General features: G+C 42.9%; 1 protein-coding gene across 11 annotated transcripts in view; it reads right to left on the bottom strand.

Moving 5' to 3' along the window:
- Positions 1-25642, bottom strand: part of PLEKHG4B (pleckstrin homology and RhoGEF domain containing G4B) — a 100560-nt gene that overhangs the window by 30075 nt on the left and 44843 nt on the right. For 7 of the 11 annotated variants that reach the window (XM_068931338.1, XM_068931337.1, XM_068931339.1 and 4 more), the window contains 4 exons: positions 21773-21970; positions 10122-11430; positions 3723-3929; positions 3191-3314 (listed from right to left, as the gene is read on the bottom strand). In XM_068931338.1, the coding sequence (XP_068787439.1) occupies positions 3191-3314; positions 3723-3929; positions 10122-11241 (1451 nt within the window). In that variant the 5' untranslated portion in view covers positions 11242-11430; positions 21773-21970. Of the gene's footprint in view, positions 1-3190; positions 3315-3722; positions 3930-10121; positions 11431-21772; positions 21971-22324; positions 22842-25642 lie in introns of those variants that run through there. The other 4 variants (XM_068931341.1, XM_068931336.1, XM_068931333.1 and 1 more) reach the window with 2 other exon arrangements.

Genomic DNA, 25642 nt, shown 5'->3' with positions numbered 1-25642 from the left:
TTCTAAATATACTGATGGCGACTTTTCAAGTTTTTCAGTCAAAATCCTAGTCTCCACAACTGTGATTTTAAAAGGAATTTAAAAGAGCAATTGGAGAGCTTAAATCCTGTTTTAAAAAAAGTCAGATTCCTGAATGCTAGACTACAAACGTTTTTCTGAAGATACAACGGCAGTGATTGGGAGAGGGAGATGAAACAAGGGCCCAAGTCTCTTCCCAGGCCTACTTTCATTCAGGGTGACTTAAGTGTCTTATGCCAAGGCCTGGCACCATCAGGGGACAAAAGTAAACTGCAACTAGAAATATTCTCCCTTGTTCTATATAAGACAACTTACATGAATCAAGGTTCATATTTTCATTGTGTTCTTTGAAGCCTGTGCCATCATTTTTTTTAAACTACATAAACTTCTGAAAACTCTTTAAAAATCTTACTTGCTAAAACTCAGTGATTGAATACCAGTTTGTTCAAATGTCCAAGATTAGGATAGTGTTTCCCCCTTAAAAGCACTGCTAGTTTCTTTGTAAACTACAGATTAACACAGAGTTGCCACTTTTTCCTGTATTTTGCATCTCACTCAACTCCCCTTAGGTTTTTTTGGATATTCAAATAAAATTCCAAAGCAAAAGCACAAATGAATGAAGCTAGAAAAGTAGGTTTTCATTTACCTCTGTAGAAGAAAATAAAAGAAGGTCTATTAAAAACGGTCTTCATCTATATACTCATATTAAAAATGTATATCACAAATTTCTTTATGAAAGTGTGGTATGGAGAAAAATAACTCTTCAGATATGAAAGTTTTTATTAACAGTTTTGAAAATGTTTATCTGGCAGAACAGCACACGATTTTGTATTTTTTTAAAAAGGAAATTATATATTTCTCCTTTTTAATAAACTATAATTATATAAAATAGCAAATGAGAAACAGTCATTCATTGAAATACAGCCAATCAACTGAAACTCATGTTTTGACAAACAAAAAAGTTGATGTCATTGTGATTACAGCATAAACAACAATTTTAAGTGAAAATTCCGAGAAATGGAGTGGGACAAAGGAAATGAAGAATTAAGTCCATTTGGGTTACGTTAACAAGTGAAATTTATTTTTTATTTGAAACAATTAAGTCAATTCTAATAGGTTCAGAATCTCTACAAGTAACTTTATTCCAGCAGTTACTCCCTCTTCAGTGATTCAAAAACGGTGAAATAAGATGAGTATATGTTTCTTCATGGGAGAATACAATGCGTGGCATGTGTTCCAAAAGTTAAAAGTACGCACAGAGATACTGCAAATGTCTTTCTTGTTGAGATAATCACATATTTTGCAACACTTTACACAGGAAAGTAAAATGTACAGTCCACAAGCACTCTTGCACTGTCTGTCAGGTTCCCCTTGCAGAAAGCCTACAAAGCTGTTTACTTAAGGAGTGTGGGGTGGGGAGTGGAGGGGTGAAGGGAGAGGGAAGTAAATCATTAAGTACAATGACTGCCATTTACAGACGACTATCATAACCACCCCCTACTCGATTCTTGAGGACTCTTACTTAGGCTTTTGCTATCAGGTGTAACATGCTTTTGCTTAAAATGAGGACGAAACTGCATAGTAAGAAGTCTTCAGTACAGAATATGTGAAGAGGGCGAAATATGTGAAGAGCAGGTGAAACTACCCTGTTTCTATTATCTTAGAGCGTTCCTGTGGTTCTCACTGTCTTACTTTTCCTAGGTAAAGGGACATCTATGTTATTTTCCTGGTTCCTGACATTCTTACTTCCACGATACATCACTTCTACTACAGCTGAGAAATGGCCAACAGGTAGAATTTATACCAGCCTCCAGGTTTGCAATGTTTAGGCCAGCATTCACACGTTACAAGAGACAGCTGAACTCAGTGAGAGAACTCAGCGTGCCAATGGGTGTTGAACGTGGGGGCAACCAAGGAATATCAGTTGCTAGGTTATCCATCTGGATTTTTGCATTCTATAACTTTAGACAGGAAAAGATAGCTGTGGAAGGGAATAAAAGGCCACTCCACAATTATTCTCATTAAAACCAATAAAAATGCTTGCTCATCAACTGTAGACCTCTTATAAGACAGACTACATAAGTTATCAAAGAAGTTATATTGCAGAAAAAAGGACAGCGGATGTTGGAAACCCACAGTTACCTTGTACAAACAGGGACATTAAAAACATTGTACATTAAAACATTGTACATTAAAAGCTTTCTGGGACGCTACTCTACTGTGTATATTTAACTCTTGGAAAAAATAATGAGTACTAAACCGGAAGGGTCAAATATGCAAAGCAATGTTAAGGCAGTCTCTAACACATAAACCCAGTTTTACGTGCACAAATCAAATTGACTGCAGTTACAAAATGAATCAGTCAGGTCTTATTTCATGGTTCCACAATCAAGGTAATATTTAAAGGACACAAACTCAAATTACCTTCTTTATGCTTCCTGTTATACAGCAAAGAAAAAATGAAAGCAAAGCTAAAACTGAAAATAACATTGTTATTAAATTAACCACTTCAGCCCAAGCTAGATCACTGAGCCTTTAAGTTCAAGTACACATGCACCTGGCATTTGAGCAAAGATTACACTAGCATGCTGTAGCAGAGAACTCTTTTGCATGTGTCACCTCTAACTAGCCACCAGAAGGCATACTATACAAGCGCTAAGAACGTTGCAAGAGCTTGTAAGATTACCTTAACAATTAGCAATTTAGTATCTGAAGACGGCCACTTGCATTTAAAGGCAATGCAACTGCACAGGTACTTGACAGTACAATTGGAAGCTATTTCTAAACCAGAGGCATATAGGCGTATGGCAGACACAACAAACTTTCAGTTGCTGTACATTATTTAAAAGCAGTGAATAATAACAAAAGAGTAATTTCATAGAACAGCAAACCTAAGTCCAACCACAAAGTGATCATTTATCACACAAACCAAGTATTAAACACCACAGCTAACTGTAAAACAAGCTGTGAAATTAAGACCTATTGAGCTCTTGTTAGTACCAGTGTGTGAGGCTCAGAAAGAATTTTAGTGCTGTCTGGCATGAGGAAGTAGTTAGGAGCTTTCCATAGCAGCAGGGTCTCCGTAGCCCTAGCATACGTGTTACCATAAAAATAAATAAATACATAAATAAATAAATAGAGCTAAAGCCCAGCAGGTTGGCTCACTTCATACCTGGGGATGCTGCAGAGGTACATCAGAAGATGAGCAACTGCTGTACTTGTGCAACGTTCATTTAACCAGATGGCATGTCTTGTGCAGACTTGTATCACTGCTCTGCCACTTCTGTCTCGGCTTCCTAGACAAAGAGAAGTAAGAGAAAGGCTTACAAAAGGTTTAGCTATGAACATGAGATTTAGAGGAAAGTTTTGGCACATGCATGTCTGAAAATCAGTAAAGCTGGTTTAAAAACACTTCAAAAAGTGTTTCTGCTTAAAGCAATTTTTACGAATGCTGCAGTCAAAAGCTGAGACAACCATTCTTATGTGATCAAAACAAAGCCTGCAAAATTCTGCTGCTCCTCCAGTTAACTCTAATGGACTGCTATAAATGAGACTGGCTCTATTCAGCAGTACTGTTGACTTAGACCTGCTGGTAACCTATCCTCAATTTATCTCCGGTATCACAAAGCTGAAAAAAATACACATTTATGCTTTGTGTATGTTTCATCTATCATCAAGTATACTGTCATTTCCATAATACATACCACAAAGAGAAATGACTCCAGACTGCAGTAACTCTTGATTGATCTCAAGTAACTGTTTTGGTAGTCTGTCGTAAAGGCTTCCTGTATTTGCAGAGAGCAGGTCATGTTCACGATGGAACAGAAGAGGGGATGCATGTGTAGCTGTGTTACCCTCATCTCCCTGGAAACTGTTTTTTGAATTGATTACTGTCAAGTGCTGATAAAAGCCTAGATAAATGAAAAAATGGGTTATTTTTTTTCCCCTAAGCAGTGGGAGAGTGCTTTTCAACAATGAAAGATGTGCAGAATACATCCAGCTGTAAGCAAAAAAGAAAAACATATACAGATTACAATCTTACTTTAAAAGAGTGTTCAGGCTGCAAGTTGAGCAATTGAAAGCTTAGCATTAAAGTCTCAAGAGAAGTCTGCAGCCTCATTTGATCTTCCTGTGAACTTCCTTCTGCGTTACAATATAGAGTCTAACCATAATTACATACCTGTTTGTACTCAATGCCACCTCTGGCTCCTTCATTACACAAGGCTTACAAATGTAACTTTGCATTATGAAACTGGATGAAGTAGACAGGAGATTTTGGTGTATTCAGGAAACTGGCAGGTGAGAACCCATGGGAAGCAGCCGTGAAAGTCAAAGGAGCTGAAGAAAGCTGGCAGTCTTTAAAGATGGCATCCTCAAAGTGCAAGAGCAGTCCAAACCAACGCTCAGGAAAACAAGTAAACGTTTTGTAAATGTTTTAGTAAATGACTAAGCAGGGAACTCAGGATGGAGCTCCAATGCAAAAAGGCAGAATATAGGAGGTAAAAGCAGGGACAAGCTACAAAAGAGGAATTTAGAAACTTTGCTCTGGCAATTAGGGACGGTGTTAGCAAAGCCAAAGCCCAGATTTGTGACTTACAAGCCATATTAAGGGCAATAAAAGCTTCTTTTGCTACATCAGTAGTAAAAGACAGAACAAGGAAAATGTAGGTCCACCGCTGAATAGGGCAGGTGATTTACTGACAGCAGAGACACAAAAGGCTGAATTATTCAATGCCTTCTTTGCCTTAGTCTTCACCAACAAAGTTTCCCATGCCTCTATGCTTAGTGAAAGAGTTAGAACTACCAGCAGTGGACAAGGATCAAGTCAGGGATCATAGATCAGTTACGCTGGAAGGAACCTCTGGAGATCACCTAGTCCAACCGCCCTACTCAAGCAGGGTCACCTAGAGCACGCTGCCCAGGACTCTGTCCAGATGGGTTCTAAATATCTACAAGGATGGAGACTCCAAAACCTCTCTAGGCAACTTGCTCCAGTGCTCTGTCACCCTCACAGTAAAGGAGTTATTCCCTCATGTTCAGACTGAACTTCCTGAGTAGAGGGGTAGGATCACCTCCTTCCACCTGCTGGCAACACTCATCCTCATGGCAGCCTGTCGCCACCGCTGTCCTCTGCCCTGGCCAGAGGGCCGAGCGCTGCCCCCAGCTCAGGGCAGCAGGTGGAGGGTGCCCCCGCGGGCTCTGGCAGCACGTCCACCCAGCCCTCCGCTGCCTCCCCAGCTGGGGCGAGGAGTTGCCTGGCCAGCGAGGAGTCACGGGTCGTGCTGGTGACCCACATGGTGGCTCTTTCGTTTTACACGGCCAGAGACACATGCTCGCTGTGCAGCTGGGCCAGCTGGGGGAGCGAGAGCTGCTCCGGGCACTACAGCTGCCTGTCCAGTGAGGAGTCGGAGGAGGCGGGCGAAAGCCGCGCGCCCAGCTGTGTCCTGGAGCTGGAGAGCGTGAGCAGCTCCGAGTGGTGCAGCGAGGATGCAGAGGCCCCTGTGGTGAGCCCCTCCTGCAGATCAAGCCCAGAGGTGGGTGTGGAGAGAAGCTCCCACCTCCCCGGCGATGGAGAAGACCAGGAGGAGAGCTGCAGCGCCAGCTCCGCTGAAGGCACTGGCGGGCAGTGAAGATCCCTGCGCGGGGAGCACGCAGACCAAGAGGATCGTCAGCCCCCCCTCCAGCTCTGCCAGCGGTGGTGGTGGTGAGCAACGCCGCCTACCCGCTGAGGACACCGGCTGCGGGGTGGTCGCCTGTGGCTCCAGCTCTGCCTTGCACACGGGCAGTGAGAAAAAGGCGCTGGGCAGCTGGGCAGAGCGAGAGCAGCGTCGCGGACTGCGGCTCCGTCTCGCCTGTGGCAGGCGGGCGTTGCAGCGAGTTAGAGGCGAGCAGTCAGGGCCGCCGTTGGCTACAGCGCCCACGAGCTGGTGGAATTGAGCATGGTGGGAGGAGAGGGAGCAAGGCAAAGAGCAGGCTGCCAGCGCTGGCCTTCAGCAGAGCAGACTTGGGCCTCTTCCGGGAGCTGCCTGGCCGAATGCCGTGGGGTATCCTTCCGTGGCGGGAAGAGGGTGCCAGAGAGCTGGCTGAGGCTCAAGACTCGCCTCCTCCAAGCTCCACAAGGGCTCCACCCAACAAGCAGGAAGTCGAGCAAGGAGGCCTGCCCGCAGGAGCAAGGAGCTCCTGCCTCAACTCAGACCAAGAAAGGAAGGTGCCAAGAGGTGGCAGCAGGGCCGGGTGACGCAGGAGGACTAGCGAGACCCTGCGTGAGCGTGCAGGGAGGGGCTTAGGAGAGCAAAAGCCCCACAGACTCACAGAATGGCCGAGGTTGGAAGGCACCTCTGGAGATCATCGAGTCCAACCCCCCAGCTCGAGCAGGGTCATCTGGAGCACATTGCACAGGATCGCCGCCAGGCGGGTTTTGAATACCTCCAGCGAAGGAGACTCCACAGCCTCTCTGGGCAACCTGCTCCAGGGCTCAGTCACCCTCGCAGTAAAGAAGTTTTTCCTCATGTTCAGAGGGAACTGCCTGTGCTTCAGTTTGTGCCCGTTGCCTCTTGTCCTGCTGCTGGGCACCACGGAGAAGAGTCTGGCCCCATCCTCTTGACACCCTCCCTTCAGATATTTGTCTACAGTAATCAGAGTCCCCTCTCTGTCGTCTCTCCTCCGGGCTGAACAGGCCCAGCTCCCTCAGCCTTTCCCCACAGGAGAGATGCTCCAGGCCCCCTCATCACCTTTGTAGCCCTCCGCTGGGCTCTCTCCAGGAGTGCCATGTCTCTCTTGTCCTGGGGAGCCCACAATTGGACGCAGTAGGCCAGGGGAGGCCTCCCCAGGGCTGAGGAGACGGGCAGGATCACCTCCCTCCACCTGCTGGCAACACTCTGCCTCATGCAGCCCAGGACACCATTGGCCTTCTCGGCCACAGGGCTCTATTGCTGGCTCACGCTCAACTTGTTGTCCACCAGCACTCCCGGGTCCTCCTCTGCGCAGCTGCTTCCCAGCAGGTCAGCCCCCAGCCTGTACTGCTGCATGGGGGTTATTCCTCCCCAGGTGCTGGACTGTGTACTTCCCTTTGTTGAACTTCAGGAGGTTCCTCTCCGCCCAGCTCTCCAGCCTGTCCAGCTCCCTCGGAATGGCAGCACAGCCTTCTGGTGTGTTAGCCTCTCCCCCCAGTTTAGGATCATCAGCAAACTTGCTGAGAGTGCCTTCTGTCCCTTCATCCACGTCATTGATGAATACGTTCCACACGACTGGAGCCAGGACTGACCCCTGGGGGACACCGCTAGCTACAGGCCCCCAACTAGACTCTGCACCACTGACCACAACCCTCTGAGCTCTGCCGTCCAGCCAGTTCTCAATCCCCCTCACCCTCCACTCATCCAAGCCACGCTTCCTGAGTGTACCTATGAGGATGTGATGGGAGAGAGTGTCCAAAGCCTTGCGGAAGTCAAAGTCGACAACCTCCACTGCTCTGCCCTCATCTACCCAGCCAGGCATTCCGTCAGAGAAGGCTACCAGACTGCTCAAGCATGATTTCCCTTTGGTGAATCCGTGCTGACTACTCCCAATCACCTTCTTGTCCTCCGTGTGTTTAGTGATGCCCTCCAGGAGGAGCTGTTCCATCACCTTTGCAGGGACGGAGGTGAGGCTGACAGGCCTGTCGTTTCCTGGCTCCTCCTCCTTGCCCTTTTCGAAGCCTGGAGTGACGCTGGCTTTCTTGCAGGCCTCAGGCACCTCTCCTGATTGCCATGACCTTTCCAAGATGATGCAGAGTGGCCTAGCAATGATGTCTGCCAGCTCCCTCAGCGCTCATGGGTGCCTCCCCTCGGGGCTCATGGACTTGTGGATGTCCAGTTTGCTTAAGTGATCCCTAACCCAATCCTCCTCCACCAAGAAAAAGTCTTCCTTTCTCCAGACTTTCTCCCTGGTCTCCAGGGCCTGGGATTCCTGAGGGCTCGTTTTACCAGTAAAGACTGAGCCGAAGAAGGCATTCGCTACCTCTCTGCATTTTCGGTGTCCTTTGTCACCTGCCTTATTCAGCAACAGGCCTACATTTCCCCAGTCTTTCTTTTGCTATTGATATACTTATAGAAGCCCTTCCTGTTGTCCTTGATATCCCTCACCAGATTTAACTCCAGATTGCTCTTGGAGTTCCTTCCTTCCTTGCCCCATCCTGGTAGATTTGCACAATGTCCCTATATTCCAGGTAACATCCTGTCCCTGCTTCCACCTTCTGTACACTTCCTACTTCTGCCTAAGTTTTGCCAGTAGATCCTTGTTCATCCATGCAAGTCTCCTGCCCCCTTGCCTTGACTTCTTGCTCATTGAGATGGACTACTCTCGAGCTTGGAGGAGGTAATCTTTGAATATCATCCAGCTTTCTGGGACCCCTCTTCCTTCTAGGATCCTATCCCATAGGATTTTTCAAAGCAGGTCCCTGAAGAGGTCAAAGACTGCTCTCCTGAAGGCCAGGGCTGTGATCTTGCTTTTTGCCCTGCTCCCTCCTCATGGGATCTTGAACTCCACCATCTCGTGGTCACTGCAACCAAGGATCACATCCCCAACCAGTCCTTCCTTGTTTGTAAGTTGTCTCCTCGTTGGCTCCTCTATCACCTGTATCAGCAAGTCGTCATCGATGCTCTCCAGGAACCTCCTGCATTGCTTGTGCGCTGTTGTGTCATCCCTCCAGCACTGGGGTAGTAAAGTCCCCCATGAGGACCAGGGCCTGCGAATGTGAGACTATTTCCAGCTACCTGTAGAAGACCTCATCTACTATTACTTTCTGATCTGGCGGCCCGTAGCAAACACTCACAACAGCGTCACACATGTTAGTCTGCCCCCTTAATCCCTATCCATAAGCTCTTAGCCAGCTCATCGTCCACCCCTAGGCAGAGCTCCATGCATTCCAGCTGCTCACTCACATACAGGGCGACTCCACCTCCTCGCCTTCCTGGCCTGTCCTTCCTAAAGAGCCTGCATCTCTCCATTGCAGCATTCCAGTCGTGCAAGCTGTCCCACCATGTTTGAGTTTCATAGCTCCTTAGTAATTCTCTTTTGCCAGCTTGTATTGAAAAGCAATTATTTCAATTTCCCTGTCTCTTGTATCAGCAATTCAAACCACATGTTAAGTAACTAGAGACGTTATATTATTTCCAGTACTGAGGTCATGGTTAGTTAGTCTGTAGCCTAGAGTCAAGAACCAAGCCACAAGGCAATTCTGTCTGGTATTTATGTTATTTCTGTTCATATGTCATGGCCTGGAGGAGGTGCATGCAGCACGCTGGCAAGATCAACTACAACAAGGCATTGCACAAATGTGACAATATTGGTCTAAAGCCATGACAAACATCGCTGAGCACACCCACAAAACATACAGAAGTCAGTTGTCCCTGCTTTAAATATGCAGCCCAGGAGGACACGTTCCAGGTCTCTGTCACATGCACAAACGCCATCGACTGCATTCTGCAGCCAGTGATGCTTGTAATACTCAAAATGAGTTAAAAACAAACACACAAACAAAAAACCAAAAAACTCCATAGCTCAAAAAAGGAACTACAGGGGAATAACCAAGGACGCGATATTAGAATTTGTCCAGCTTATGTTTCACAGGCAGCACAAATCTTTTCTGCCCAGCATGTAGCTGCAGTCATTAGGTTGATGTGTTTGAATACAGGATGCACACACGAGAATACCAGGTCTCACTAAGGGGAAGAGCACATTTCAGCTGACATACTAACCGAACCATGAGTTTCCAGTTTGCAGCTGGCCTGGAGCATGGGCAAAGCAAGATGTCATCTCTCCACATGTATCCATACATACTTACCAAGATTTTCAGGTGATCTCTCCCAACGGTTTTTTTTATTCCAAAACAGTGTATACAAAGCATTTTGAAAAATCCCTTGTGTGAAAACATTTTAACAGAAAATAAATAAGGCACTGACAGAACAGATAAGAAAAGAATCAATTACAGCAAACCGCATTAAACTCTTAAGTTTAGATCCCAAAAAAGGAAACTATCTAGACACAAAGGGTAATTATCCTGCCAAAATCGTATAAGAATGCTACAAAAAACAAAGGGTGAAATCTAAAGCATTTTTATTTTTTACCTTCTTCCCCTTTGCTGTGCTTGTGGTCCAATTTTCCTGGCCTTAAAACACATCCATTTAACAACTTCTTAGGGTTTCCATCTGGCACGTCGTGCAATAACTTATCAGTTCTCTGATCTGTAACATGTGGACCTTTGCGCGCCCTGTCCAAAGAGCGAGAGTGTCTCGGCCCAGCCTTGCAGTCTACTATTGACAGAGTTTCAGGAGGTAAAAGCAGTTTTTTAAAAGCCAGGGGAGAATCAACAAGGCTTACGTCTTCTTTCATTTCATCCTTTGGAATGAGCCTATTGGAAAGGAAGTTTCCCTTTTCAGCCTGTTTCTCACGAGTTTTGCCTTCATTCACAGCACACGAGTCCATCACGTGCTCTGAAGACTCCTCTTCTGCAAATGACTCCTCTGAACTAAAACTGACGTTCATGGGGTTCTGCAGCGCTTCTATGTACGACTTCCTAAATAAGCGTCTTGCCTCAAAACATGAAGAATCCCTGAGCTGTTGCCCTGTTGGACATGACCTGTTCACATCTGTATCAAAAGTTATGCTTTTCACGTGACTCTTCTTTTCCACAAGGGGTGATAACGCCTCATCTTTTAAAAACACAAGGTCCTTTGCAGGCCCAACAGCTCTGTCTTTCGCGCTGGACCAAGCCTCTGAGCATACACCAAGACTGACACAGTCATCTTCGATTTTCTCATCAGAAGCCTTACAGCACTCTAATGCAGGGCTGTTTTCCGAGGTAGGAACCGAACTCAGCACAGCACTATCGAGGCTGCTGCGATGCTTTGTCCCAGTGGCTTCTATCACCGTGGAGCCTGTGTCATTGGAAGTGGAACTGTCACACGAGCTGTTGCTTTCCATGGTCTGGGTCAGGGCTCTAACATCAGTATTATTACTAATCAGCCGATCAAAGAGATTACCAGAGTAATTGCACAGGATGGTTTCGGTTGTGGGAACAAAGATGGGATTAATTATGTTCTTCCATGGGGTTCTATAGACAGCTGAGCCAGTCGTCAGTAAGCAGCTCTTCAGGGGAAAAGTCTCTCTTTCACAATTCAACTTTTCCAAAAATGCTACTGTAAAAATGCAGCCATACATCGTTTCAGGTATAGCAACTTCTTCCATTCCTTGCCCACATCTGGAGAGGCATTTTAAAACTAGCTTTACCAGCTGCTTCCCGGCAGGTACTACTTGTAAGTAAAAATCTCCTGGTTTCAGGCGAACTCTGTGGAGCGATGCTAACTGTATCACTACTTTTTCATGGATGCACAATGGCCAGCCTTCATGATAGAAGATGAGGCCAGTGTATTTAGCCTGAAAGCAGGAAAGAAAGAAAAAACATAAGGAAAAACGTGCCCTTTAATGAGAGCATTCTGCTACTTCCGAGAAGCAAATGGGGTCCCACTCTGTTTCAGTTAGCCTTCCCTTGCATCACCATCAAGGTTTGTACCTTACGGCATGGCAGTAGAGAGTATAGCCAAGATTATGTCTGACAGACACATAAATTAGCCCTGCTGATATGTAAGAGCAAACTCTGTGCTACTCTCTCTCTCATTTGCTAAAGGGAAAATTGTTTATTTAACTCAACCTTTATTCTAGCTTTCCAGTTGCTGCACAGGTTAGAAAGGAGATGATAACAGTTTTACATAATTAAGCATTACCTTTTAACCAGTCAAATTAAGCTTTCCAAAACAATATTAAGTCTGGAAACCAGGAGACTAACTGAAAAAATATATAAGGCTAAAAACCTGGGTTTCTGAAATTTGATTTTCCTACTGTTTCTATGCAACCAGGAAAGCAAAGGGAAAAAAAAGCCATTTCTTTCTTCTGTATTCACATTATTCCAGGAACCAGAACTTTGCAAGGCAGGGCGTATCATAGATCATACCCCCCTCCAAACACAGCTTTGTCAATAACGTCACGGTCCAACTACATCCCTTTGGTAAAGTCAGAAAAAGCAGCCAAGTATAAGTTTTCCTTACAGTCGTGAAGACAGTATCAAATCCAATCTTATTTGAAAAGTATTTTTTCTCAGGAAGGCCTCATGTATATTTTAAGATCAGGAAGAGAGCTTAAGAGGTTTATTCATATAAAACAACAAAAAAAATTATTTCGCCAAGATATGTATAAACTTGAAATCATAATCTGCTTCTAACTTAAACAGCCTGTAAAACGCTTTGAGAAGAAGTGAACCAAACGTTCCCAGGGGGACCAACACAGACGGGACAGAGAGGGGAATCAAGAGTTCAGACCTCTTAGATAGGACTTCAAGATCCGGCATTCAAAGCGGACATATTTCCTCTTTGTCTTCAGAAAGACACACAGACTACCCTTCGGCTCTGTCGCGGGCATGCATCCCGTTCACACACAGTGCTCTGTGTCCGACAAAAAGTGCCCAAGCTTCAACGCGGTTTGACACCACCGTGCGGTGCTCTAGCACTTCTGGCAGACATCACAACACCTGTGTACTATCAGGCAGAGAAGAGAAATGCATTGAAAATGCCCTCGCTTTTCTGGGAACATGAGCACAGAAAACACTTCCAAAGTAATGATTTTAAAAGTGTTACAGTAAAAATATCCAGCTGAAACTTGAAGAGGAAGCCGCTCAAATATCAGATGATTTAAGTGTCTTGTATCAAACCCAAAAGTATATCTAAGGCTTAGACTTCTAGGAAGTTTAGGTTACAGCAGTGCCTTTTGCTAGCTGTTGATTCTGCTACAGTGAACACTTACAATCTCTTTAAAAAGGCAAACCCTTGCGCTCCCAGAAACACTTTCTTCTTCCAGTTTCTCATTCAACAATATTTTAAACAGATTACTGAACTTAAAGCAAACTTATGGTCAGAAGAAAGACAACTATTCAACACAGGTTTTAATAACAATGATTTTCGGGTTTCTTTCAAACTACACTGACTTTCCAGTGCACTGGACCCAGAGGGCATAAAATAAAACATTACTCCTAGAACTGAAGCTATGCACGGAGTTTTCACTTTTTCACTATTCCTGGGGAAAAAATAATTTAAAGAACAGACTTGATAACTTGCTTTTATTAAATAGGAAACAGCTGCTTGTCTAGGCATACTCCCTAATTAAATTCATTTTAAAATATGTTTCTGCATTACTTAAGAAATATAATACTAGCTTGAATGAAGATTTCATATAGAAAGAATGGAGAATTCATTGTAAAAAAAAAAAAAAGTAATCACAAAAATTGTTGCAAATTCCTCTGCAAACATGAGAAAGGCACATAAAATGAGATTTCTGGTACACCAGCTAGAAAGAGCACGAGTAACATCCTGGACTGACAAAAGCCACTGTTTCAGTCAAGACTTTTCCCATCCACTCTAGAAACCTATCACATAAAACACCTCCACAGACTAATTATACAATGCAAACGTTTAGAGTATGTGTATATTTGACAACTGCAAGCACACAGTAGAAGTAACAGAAGATTAAGTTTTTTATTTGTAAGTCAGAAGTTCTTCTACTGCCACGCTTGATTCCCGGTGCCTTGCACTTGTGCAGTCATCTACATCTGAACAAGGACTGGGGAGGGAGCCCTGTCTCATTTTGAATGGGACCTTCTTACAAAGAGCAGTGAATGAAAAGGGGAGAAAAAAAAAAAAGAAAAAAGGAAAGTGAGCTATCTTGTTTCAACAAACAGGAAACAACAGCAACTTTTACCAAGTAGCTTTTAACTGTTTTATTTGGGGATAGAAAAGGAGGAAGACATAGAAAACTGATGCACAGTTTTAACACCCTCTCCCCCCCCCCACCCCCCCAATTTCTGAATAACAGTACGATTTGTTTTCTCCATAAGCATTCTGGTCTTCGACAAAACAAATAACTGGCATTTTTTCACTATAGCAACAAAACGTTTTACTCAGAAAAAAAGATGATTTATTGTTTGGAGAGGAAAGTACCTGTCCAGACCTGAGACAGAAAAGATCCCCCTGGGTCTGTCTGTCTGTCATCTGCCTCAGCAAACACAAATCCAGTGAGTTAAAGTCAGTCCGTTCACCTTGACTGGTAATGAACAACCACAAAGTTTACTTTTGCTCTAGGGAAGAGATTTCTGTGATACAACAGAGGCGTTCATATTTGAAACATCTCTGAAAAAAGTGCATTATCGCTTATAAAACACTAAATACAACATAACTTTTGTTCCTGTTGGCTGCGTTACAAACTCATAACCCTTGGTGCAAGTTTTGTTAAAGTCTGGTATGCTGTCCTGTCTGATATGGCTGCAGCAGGTAAAGCCTAGAGAAAAAATAGCTCAGTGTTCCTTGCCTACTTTTAATTGGATACTAAGAAAAAACAGGTCTTGGTACAAGAGACTCTCAGATGTTTATACCCAGAACTGCAGAGTAAAAACTTATAGCCAACAAAGCTAGGACAGTTCTAGTGGGAAACTACACAAAAAAAACCCCCACAAAATACACAAAACCCCTCAAATCTACTGGGATCTCTAACGATCTCTTGCCAGCTGCTGATAACAATCTTGCAATCTACTATTTCTATGTTTGACTCCAGGAGAACCATTTTGAGCACAACCTTGTAGGATACATGTAAGAAATACAGGCAAATGTATAACCGTCATCTATCAATATAAGAGTAACTAAACTTTAATGTGAAAAGGTGACAGATGTAAAGGTGTTTAGGTTTAAAACTTTTTATCATTCAAAAATTCAACTACAGCACTGCTGCATTTCTTTAAAATTCTAAATGAAAATCGAATAGGGACCTGGAAAAACACCTTACACCTCCCATACAATACCTACCTTCCTGATTTTCCTGATCTGCCTCACCTGCCTCCTAATATAATTCAAGAAATTAAATGATAATTTGCCATTTCCCTTCTCAGATCTACAGGCTGTTAAGGAAATCATTAGCATTATAAATCACCTTTCAGAAATCTTTGCCATCCACATCCAATACTGCTTTGTAGAAACAGCAAGAACAGCAAAGAATGCTAATGCTTTTAATGCTGGACACTTACATACAGGCCTATTATCTACCAGACCCATAGCAGGATGTGAAAAAAGTTTGCTTTGCAAATTTTTGGGGGTTCACAGTCAAATAAGAGGATCTTGGAGTAGGCAAAGCAGGTAAAGGATCAACCTTCTCTTCATAGATAGGACATCTATGTAGAGACAGAAATATCCGCAGATAAGATACCTTTTCAAATTATATCGTTCCACCCATACCCATCGGGGTAGAATATAACACTGATTCTGCTCCAAAATCTGGGACTGCTGCTGCTCACAGCTCCAAAGAAAAGTAACAGGACTACTAGTCTCTGAAGCAGGAAAACTTCAAATGCATTATTTAACTTGCTTCCCAAGAGCTAATTCCTTACCGTATCTCCTCGAGACCTTTTCCCTGTCTAGTGTTTCTTCAGCTTGGGAAAAAGAAGATTTTAGTTCCAGCTACTTATGCTATAGAGGTTATAGTGTTTTTACACCAGCAGTTGCAGGACATATGGCTCACTTTCGCAGCTAAGTAAAAAGATATCATGGGGAGGGAAAGAGGAGGAGAAGACTTGAGGCAAAGTATGAGGAAGGAGGCATTTGGATGGCTAAAACACCTGTCATTAAGGCAACATAGAACTGCTGGCCAGTTACACGGCAAGGAAACCATCCATTCTGCAGTCACAACTAACTCATCACTGAACCCTTATTCTGAATCCCAAAGAGATTCTGTATGTTAAACAAACACTGCATCATAAATCCTTCAGCCACTCGTAAAGAGCAGCCTGAATACTGTCAATCTTCAGGGCATTTATTGAATAGCTGTGTTCCTGAGAAATTTCCTGTTCATGCACTACAGACACAGGCAAACTTCTCAAGTACTGTACTTGCCCTTATCAGACTTAGAATTTGATTGTTCTTATTGGAAGAAGTAGAAAATGCTGTAAACTTTAAATGGAACAGGTTGGAACCAAGAAAATTTCAGTTAGATTCAGCTGTTTCTGGCAAGGAACAGACACCGATTTATGGGGGAAAAAAAAATCTTTCATTGCACAGATGCTGCAACTTAAGCATGGGATAAACAAATTCTTAGTTTGAAAAAAAAAAAAAGAAAAGAAATCACAGAAATGCAAGGCTTCGTCTACAAACTTTTAAAACATCTCTGTAGTTTGCCTTTGTCACTCCTCATACCAAAGGTAGTTTACCGATAGCCAGATCTCCAGTTAAGACTTGAATCCGCAAAACTTTTTGTCCTGTGAGTGCTCTCATTATTCTCAAATGGGAATAGCCACGTATCTGAGCAGACACTAGGACTATTGAATCATGACTGCATAGTAATGAAAACTAAATGCATTTGCCATTTAGTTTCCAGTTTCTCTAGATGAATAGCACAAAGGCAATACTTACAAACACAGTTTAGTTCTCCTTTGGAGACTGAAGTGGATGTTCAATAGCTGTTTCCAATTATCTACTGGAGTCAATGAGCAATTATTTGCTCATGTTCTACATTTTTTTGTGACAAATGGCTTCATTACTATGTTCTCAGTACTTTTTTTTTTTTTAAAGTTAGTCCTAATTTTTGTTATTGTGTTTGTACTTAGTCTTGGGTTGATCTAACGTTAATGCCCTTCTTTCAATCCTCCTTTGCCAATTAGGTGTTCATCAAACAAGTAAATGAAAACAAAGCTTTTCCTTTATGCAAAACAGGAATATGATCACAGACTCATTACAGAAACAGGAGGACTACTGCTCTTTATAGAAGGATGAAACTGTCAACATATGTGTTTTCTTCTAAATATCAAGCCCAGAAAGAAGGTGAAATGGCTTGCAACGTTGGATGTTCAATATGAGCCAGAGATATCAAGCTCTTGGCTGCATCCAGTTCACGTGCTCCTCAAAAGACAGGGAAATAGAGGAAGGAAACCTGCACAGAAGTTTATGGAAAAGGACCGAGACCTTTGCTGATGCACAATTCCCCACCCCTCCCCCCTAAAAAAGAATTTTTGAGTTTTTGACTACCTATGAGGTGAGAAATTTGGAAAGAGACTGATGAATCCAAATATTTGTTTTTGGTAGCTGTCAGCTGGATTCTAACAGACATTTGTTTGTTAAATCCCAAACACACGCCTGTTCAAGGCTCAGCATCCTCTTGGGAGACATGGTTTTCACAGGCTGCCATTTGGACTGAGTTCAACACCATCCATGTTCCCATGAAAAACACAATAAGATGACACAGAGATTTATACTAATGTCACTTGTATTTGGAGAATCAGAGTAGGTAAGTACTGCTTTGGATTCTAAACAGCTTTGGAAAAAGCCAGAGAGTTAAAATTAGACAATGTAGGAGCATGGCTTACAGCACATCAACTACTCTATGTTAACCACCTGTGCACACAATAACACTAAGGTAACTACTGAATACTCTGCATTTCATATTGGGTAAGAGGCTATGCACAAGCTGTTGAGTTGGAGTAACCTAAAAGCTGTAAATTTACACCTCAGCTTCCCCTTGCAGTAATTTGACAAAATGCTGGATGGTGGGGCACCCACAGAGGAGGCCCTTATGGGATGCTGTTGTCATATTGGGCTGTTATCATAGTACGGCTGAAACTGAAGAATATTTATGAATTATGTTATAGGCTACCATGAAAAATAAGCATCATCAATCACACTGGTATAGAGAAAACAGATTTAGCCTTAATCTGCATTTAAGTTATCAGATCTACTTTGGGGAGATCTGATTTAGTTAAAAATGACCATGAAGAACTTGTTGCCAAAAGATGCTTACAAATTAGCACCCTCGTCCTTAAGGACGCACGGATTACCTTTTCCAGGTACAAATATACCTCTTGTAAACAGACATGAGCATCATCTAGCTCTGAATCAAAATCAATTAACTCCTAAAGTGATTAAGTATCTCAAGACATTGGCTGGGGGTTTTAAAAGGAGTCTGCTCCTGAAGGAAATAATGTGACCTTTGCGCTTTGTTTCAGTGAAACCAGTGGTGGAGTTTTATGGATCTATCATCACTGTGATAGTCATACAGTACATTTTCAAATGCAGAGACTCCTCCTATAACGTTGTCAGTCTTTCTGAACAGTTTCTGTCAGCTTTCACCTTTGCTTAAAAGTAAACACAGTAAGTTCAACTTCAGAGAGGCAGGGGTGAAAATTAAACACCACTGAGAAATAGCAGAAAATGGCTATGCTAAGAAATAGAAAATAGTAAAAATACCTCCTGGGTATCAGAAATAGCAGGCGAAAAAAGAATATCAGGCATTCTCAGTGAAAATAATGACAAGGTAAAATACACTGTAAGATGTAATAATTTCATTCAAACTCCTGATAACACTTATCACCATTCAAGACAGAAGGCAGTTTCCAGCTTTGGTGACATCAGGACAAAAATACTTTTCTAGGTAGCAATCTGTTGGCAATAGAGAGGAATTTTGTTGGATTACATATCAGGACCGAAACCGAGCCTTACTTCTCCACAGAAATGCCTGGATTTAGCAAGCAGAGCAGCAGGACGAGTGGGGTGAAGGCAGCGGAAGAACAAAGAACACTTCCTGCCCTGCTTGCTGCCTCCTTCTCCTTCCATGGTGCCACCCCTCACAGTTTTGTTCTGGCAAGTCACTGGACAGAGTCTGAAATATGAGCTGGTAACCCTTCCTTTCCTTTCCTTTCCCATTCCTAAAATGGAAACAAGCCTTCTTCTCCTGTAGAGCTCTGCTATTACTTCTTCACGTTCTTAAGGTTTTCAGACAAGGAAACTTTTAAAACAGAAAGCATGTCAAAGTGAAGATGAGTTTAAGTAATTTTCTTGAAGGCTATATTTAAACACTATCTGATCTATAAAATTCAAAATAAAAAGAATTACCTAGCTAAAAAATAAGGAATTGAAATTTGGTAGCCAAATTTACCTTAATCCTGACCACAGAATGATTCCTCAAGAAAAATAATACCGATGAACAGTGTTATCTATCTGTAACAAACTCAGTTCACTGGTGACCACAGGAACTCAGTCATACACCAACTGAAGGAGGGGATAAAAGGGAGCTTACAGATTTCTGTTAACTCCTTGCACTTCAATAGCCACTAAATAATAACAGATATCTGGCAGAGTGGAGAATCTCGCAGTAGATCCTATGGTCTACTTTATGATGAGTAGAACCTATGATCCCACTTGTCCAGGAATTTAAGTTTAGTAGTGTGCAGAGTTTTTCTGGAAGACTGGACTGTCTTCCCATTCCACCTCGGCAATTCTTTAGCTAGCTAGTTTAGCACACAGAGGTTATCAAATTTCTGCCAGGAGACAGGGATCTCTACAAATGCAGAATTCAGGTCACTTGGCAACAATAGTTAGGACTACCATTTCAAATATCTGGACCTAACCTTGAACTTCTTGTATCTCGAATAAATATACACTTGTATTCTTCAAAGGCCATATGAACTCATGACATTAAAGCATACCTACAGCCGTGAGACTTAGCCTTTAAGCTTTTTAGTTTGGAAACAATAAAGGCCCTCAGATATGTGTCAAATGAAAGTCTGTCCCTATAATAAAACTGAATGATAAAAAGAAATTAAAAAGACATACATTGAGAAGAAATGAGAGACAATCAAACCTACAAGCTGTCCTTTAAGCTGTCCTTTCCATTTTGGAGCCCTTCCAGTTAACTAGCTGAGAAACTATTAGGAAGATTGGTGATTCAATTCCTTCCTCCATAGAAGGCTACGTACCCCTGCAGATGCAGCTGTACTACGTACATATGTATACTCATATCCCAAAGGATGGGCTTTCATTTAGCACTCTTTCAAACTCAGCAGCTTAGGGCTATTTCAGATAAAAAGTCATAAATCCCAGCACTACATCTGAATGAGGCAGATGAGTACAAGAGAAGTCTAGCCAGGTTAAATAGATATTACTCTGTAGCTAGTGTCCAGACATGCTCTGTTTTTGCAAGGGTTGGCTCTACAAAACAATCGGCAGAGTAAAGCTTATGGAAGGGCTTCCTGTCTTTGGCTGTTTCAGGAATTTCCTTTCCAAAATCTGCTCTACCAGTTTCCGCTCTCCCTAAGGAGGTGTTCCTATCTCCTTAACATCCCAGAGGAATTAATGAGCCACACTTTGTTTCAGCAGCTATCTGCACATTTTAAATACCAACCAAAAATAATTACTCAGAAGCACTCAGGTTCTGTTGAGCAGCCCAAACCTTCAGATGAACTGTAGTTTTCACATTTCACTGTGATTTTTTTATTATTATTATTTTAGGGAAGCCGTATTGCCTCCTTTCTCCCTCCGAGTTTCCCAGTAGCCACTGCCGTCAGGCAAAACGCTGTTCTCAAAACTTGGCCCTGGGACAAAGGGTTTAATGAGTTCCACCAGGTGCATGAATCTTGCCCTGCAGAAGTCGCACAGCTGGTTGGATAGAAATGCAGCCTAGTAAACTTAAAGTAGACTTGTCTCAGCTTGCTTTGTTCCCAGCGATACATGTTCACTGAAGGAGAACACTATGTTAATGAAGTGCAGATAGAACAGGTAAATCAGAGATAACAGCAAAAAGCAGAAGTGCAGCTTTAAACAGTGTACCTAAGGTGAAGTCTCTAAATCACTATACGATAAAGAAGAGGCCAGAAATAGGTTCACAGGCGTGCTGGGCACACTGGGGGAAGGGGAACATAAGATAGGGGACTTGCAGCTGGACTTCAGTTTAGCAACTGAAACTGGAAAGAAAAGAGAATCAGATTCTCTAAAGGCTTCTTTTAATCTCAAACATCAGAACAGCCGTAAGGGATTAAACAACATAAAAATGAAATCAGGAGATAGGGGAAAAGGAATTAAACTTCACACACAGAAAGCAAACAGCACTTTCTGGATGTATCATCTGCTTCTTCCGGAAGCTAGCCTGCTCATCTTTCCCAACCCGCAGCACTCACGGGACCCGCAGCAGCCCCCGAGAACCGGTTTCAGAAACAGAAGGAATCGCAGGTAATGTCGTTTTCCTAGGAAGTTTCCTTGCAGCTAATGAAAAACATCCCTTCTTGAAACAGGGTATGTCGTCCCAGTAACAAACCCAAGCAATTCTGGTTTGTAAGTTATAGCTAGTTCTTCCTAAAGACACCTCGCGAACTAGAATTTTAGCTCTTGGTTTGGAAAACACAACTATGTTTGTCTGTTTGTGTGTTTTGTCCCACCGCAGTATATTTGCCCTTTAAAAAAAGCATCTTGCAGGCTTGTGGATTTTTTTTATAGCATTTTCTTTCATTTAGTTTTTAATTACCCAAAGTTTTACTTTGGCATTAGTTTTACATCAGCTACTGCAGTGCGATGATTTAAAATAAAACTGGGATATTTAGAATAAAACGAGTAAAACCAAAGCCACATTTTCCTGGATGTTTCCAGAGTTTTGCAGCGAACGTTTTCTTTATGTAGCTGCAAGTTCCTCGTTGTTGGAGAGGTAGCAGTTTTAAACACTTAGTAAATACTTCTTTTTCACTGTTTCTTTGGTAAGTTTACAATGTGGCTTGATCCCAAGACATTAGAAGCTGTGTTTGCCAGACCTGAAGAGCCTTGTAGTTAAGTTATTTAATTCCACCTTTTCTTTCTTAAATTCCACTTTATCTTTTTCTTTTTCAACTCAGGAACTAAGGAGACCAGTGCTTTGCAAGAATAGGTATACTTACACATGTTTCTCGCTGAACACACTGTAAGGTTCTCTTAGCAGGAACAAGGAAGTCAATTAGGCATCTGAGGCCGTCTCCTTGATACAGCTTTTCCACTATGTTGAAGAGCTGCCAGAGGACAGTGGCAGCTGTGGCCTCAAAAGGTGGGTACAACGCAGAGAGCGTGTTCTGAATGTAAGTATCAAGGGATTTAGAGTCCTGCAATAAAAGCATTAAAATAGTCACTGAAGAATTTTCTCAGAAAAATGAAAGACAAATTCTCCATGTACTTATTCCACCTTGTTATCCTTATACATTGCATACACTCATGACTCACGAGGAGTTTCTCGTCTAAGTTGCACAGCAACCTGTAACAGAAGTTTTCTGGCTAATTTTTATGCAACCGTCCAAACTGCTGTGCTTTAATAGGCTGTGCAATTCTGTCAGAACCGTGATGCAGCTCACTACTGCTTAAGCTATTTTCATGCAATTGGAAATATTTATTCATATTACGAAATGCTAAAATATTAAGCTTTTATTAAACAATTATTTTCCTGCACATTGTTGCCTCACCTGAATTTCCGTGCCACAAAGCCATTCCCCATGTGTTTTCACAGCACGTGCAGTAAACAGTATTCATGGATTCCGAACAGACTCCAAGGAAACACTTTCCCTTCTAAGCTATTCTGTGCTAACAATCTGAATTGCTACCTTCTCCAAAACCTACTTGTATCGTTCTTGAAGTTTCTCATTCTTGGTTTCAGTAGTGTAAAATGCTGTCATTTTTCTTTTATGACTGCAGTCATTTTAAATTTCAAAAATATCCAGAAGAGAAATTTGTTGATGGATGAATCTGTCAGTGATCATTTTTGCTTCCTGAGGAAGAGTCCTACCATTTCATAATTTCAGTAGCCAAAGCCTGATAACCATTCTTGCTGCATAAAGTTACACTAGCGCTGTGTTGGAAGTAGGATGGGGTGGGGGGGGGGGGAGGGGAAAGTAAAATTCAGGCTTAAGTCACATTGAAAAAATGGTATTTGAGGAGAGTTGCAAATTCCCACCGTTTCAGGAGATCTTCTCAGCTCTCTGCCTAAAGGAAGAAAAATTTAGCTAGACACAACATCCCAAATAGAATCTGAGTTATGTTCTTTTGGCTTAAAACTTCCAACAAATTGTATGCATATGACCACGGTTGGAAGGGGAGAAGGAGGAACATGTGGAAGCTCCAGAGAACTGTGGAGAAGAAAAGACAGTATCTGCTAGTCCTGCTTCCCTAAGGAGAACCCCTTTGGAGAATGGTAGGAGACTATACCAAGAAAAGAGCTGTAAAAGAGCATACAGGAGATGACAAAAGGAATCAGACTCTGAAGATGATTGCAGGGAGGGGAGAGGAACACTGGGAAGTCCCAGAGCCACACATATGAGACAGCAGAAGACTAGGCCATGTACTACAAGCACAGCGCTGTGTCACGGCACTAATGAGGTAAGCAAAGTGTAATCTCTTTTGCCACTCCCTTTTCCTTCTTCCTTCCTATCTCTCAGCCAAAATCACAGCTTGATTAAGAAGCCTGCTATCACCTCAGTTTGGCGGCTGCATTTATTTTTCAGGTGCCAAGTCTGTTGAAACACCTGAGCAGCAAGCTATCTACAGGTAACAAACCACAGTTTGTTCTTGGAGACTTCAGGGAACAAAGGGAGTGGTGAAGGTCATCGCCGAAAAGTTTTCCTTTAGGAGCCCACAGGCAGAGGCAGCAACATTAAACTTTAAAAAAAAAAAAAAAAAAGAATTCTCACTATGTAGGAACAATCCTCTAAATCCTCTACCAGAAATGAAGCAAATGCATCGAGAAGGAAAGACTTCCCCAGCCTGAGAACTTGGAACAAAGCCAGGAATCACAGAAATGCCGAGGTCACTGCTGACAAGTGCCAGACAGCGTGCTGTCTTTAGCTCTAGTGCTGTTTAGAGAAAACAAAAAGTGTTTGCAGTTAGGAAACTGCTTTGATAAACTTTCTAGTCCTCATTTTACTCCCATGCCCTTGAATTATGCATTTATAAACCAAAGAGATAGAAGCAGGCAGAATCTGGAAGAAAACATGTTTGTGGGGCAGCAGGGGTAGAGAGAGAGGAGTAGACAGCAGGGGGAAAAGAGCAAGTTTAAGCAATTCAGAAGGACTATAGATTAAGTTATTTCACTAACTCAGTCTGCATACCGGAGCGGGCTTCAGAGACCCAGAATCAAGAGGGCTTAGCGTGCAAGGGAATTCAGCATCAGAAGCCAGAGGCTGGCATTCTCCCAGAGAACAGACCGGGACTAGGTTGCAACAGAGGCACGCTTACTAGCCACTTAAATACACCTGAGAGCCACCCATCCGAACGCTTTTAGCGCAAGTGAATCCTGTGAGCCAGGAGCTTCCGCCTATACAGCCAGGGAGCACCAGCTCTCCACCCGTCCAAACCTTGTTCAGATATACTTGAGGCAGACACAGCTGGAATAAGCCTTCCTCAGCCCCAGTTATCTGCATACAATAGAGGCTGAATTCTGCATGAGAGCAGCGATCTTCACCACACTGGTGGTGGTGGGGGGAACCCTTAAAAATGTATTTCCAGTAGCTCAAAAAGCAGGTGGTGCATGTTCACTCCTTCAGCCAGAGGGAAGTATCAGAACATAACTTATTTGTAAATCATGCAGCACTGAGCAAGACTGACAAAATTTCCCGCTATGAATTGTAGTGCAATGCTGCCTTATTTGCCTGGCTAGATTTGCATTCACTGCAACATAGCTCTTGATTTACCTGTGTCATGTCAAGATGCCACAAAAGCACTTGATCCAGTGATATAACGTAGCATACACAGGAAAGAACACGGCACACAAAAAGCACGAGTTTCATGATAGGGGCACACACAGATAAACCATCAGAACATCCACACAATGGTAACTACTGGTCATGCAGAAGCTGTACGTACAGTTCAGGAGGCCTGCGGGAGTTGCCATCATGAAATACTTCTCACTAACCTAACCAGTTTGTGAAACCCTGAAGCCACAAACAGCCCCGAGTACTATACGTCCAGCTGGTACCAGGCCCTCTATATCTGCACCATCAGTTGCAGCAGACTGAACCCCTCAGCTCTTGGGAAGGTCTACATTTCTACAGCACAGTGGTGAGCCCAAAACAACACATCCCGTCTCTCAAGAGCTCATTAGTTCAGCCTAACATGCTAAACACTGTAATGTAGCTTCCAGCTGACCTGTAGCCTTGTAAAAAATACGGGTCATGTCTTTCTACTAGAGATCATAGCTCTGCGATATAGCTCAGCCTTCTCCTAGCCACCTCTCCTGGAGAGGCAGCCCTTCAGCACACATTGCTTCTGCTGAAATGAGGCTGGTGGATTTGCCCTGTGCTGGAGTTTTTCTACAGGCAAGGCAATACAGTGCGTGACAAACTCAGTTTATTCTATAGCCGTGTTTACAAAAAAAAAAAAAAATCAATGTAACGCAATTAAAACTGGGTATACCATATTTCACAGTACTAGCTTATTAGAGAGCCTGGGAAATTCCTTAGTACCCCTCTACCTCTTCACATACGTCATTATGTAAACCAACAAGAAATAACATTGCTAACTGAACTGTTGTAAAGGCTTAGGGATTAGTAAATTGAAAAGGAATAAAAGGCCTTCTTTTATAGCACAAAGATAGGAAATGTGCATTTACTTCAAACACTCGTTAACTAAAGGTGTTTGCACAGCCATTTATCTCCAAGCAGAACAAATGGGTGAAATCCCATCCACACCAAAACAGGAACTGACGCAGACTCAAATGACCTAGGAGGAATCCTAAAGCTGGCCTTAAAAAAGAAAACAGCGCAGCGTACAGACAGCCCATGACCAATCTG

The sequence above is a fragment of the Struthio camelus genome, chromosome 2 (assembly GCF_040807025.1).
Source record: "Struthio camelus isolate bStrCam1 chromosome 2, bStrCam1.hap1, whole genome shotgun sequence".
Taxonomy (NCBI): Eukaryota; Metazoa; Chordata; class Aves; order Struthioniformes; family Struthionidae; genus Struthio; species Struthio camelus.
This window is presented reverse-complemented; position numbering and strand designations above follow the sequence as displayed.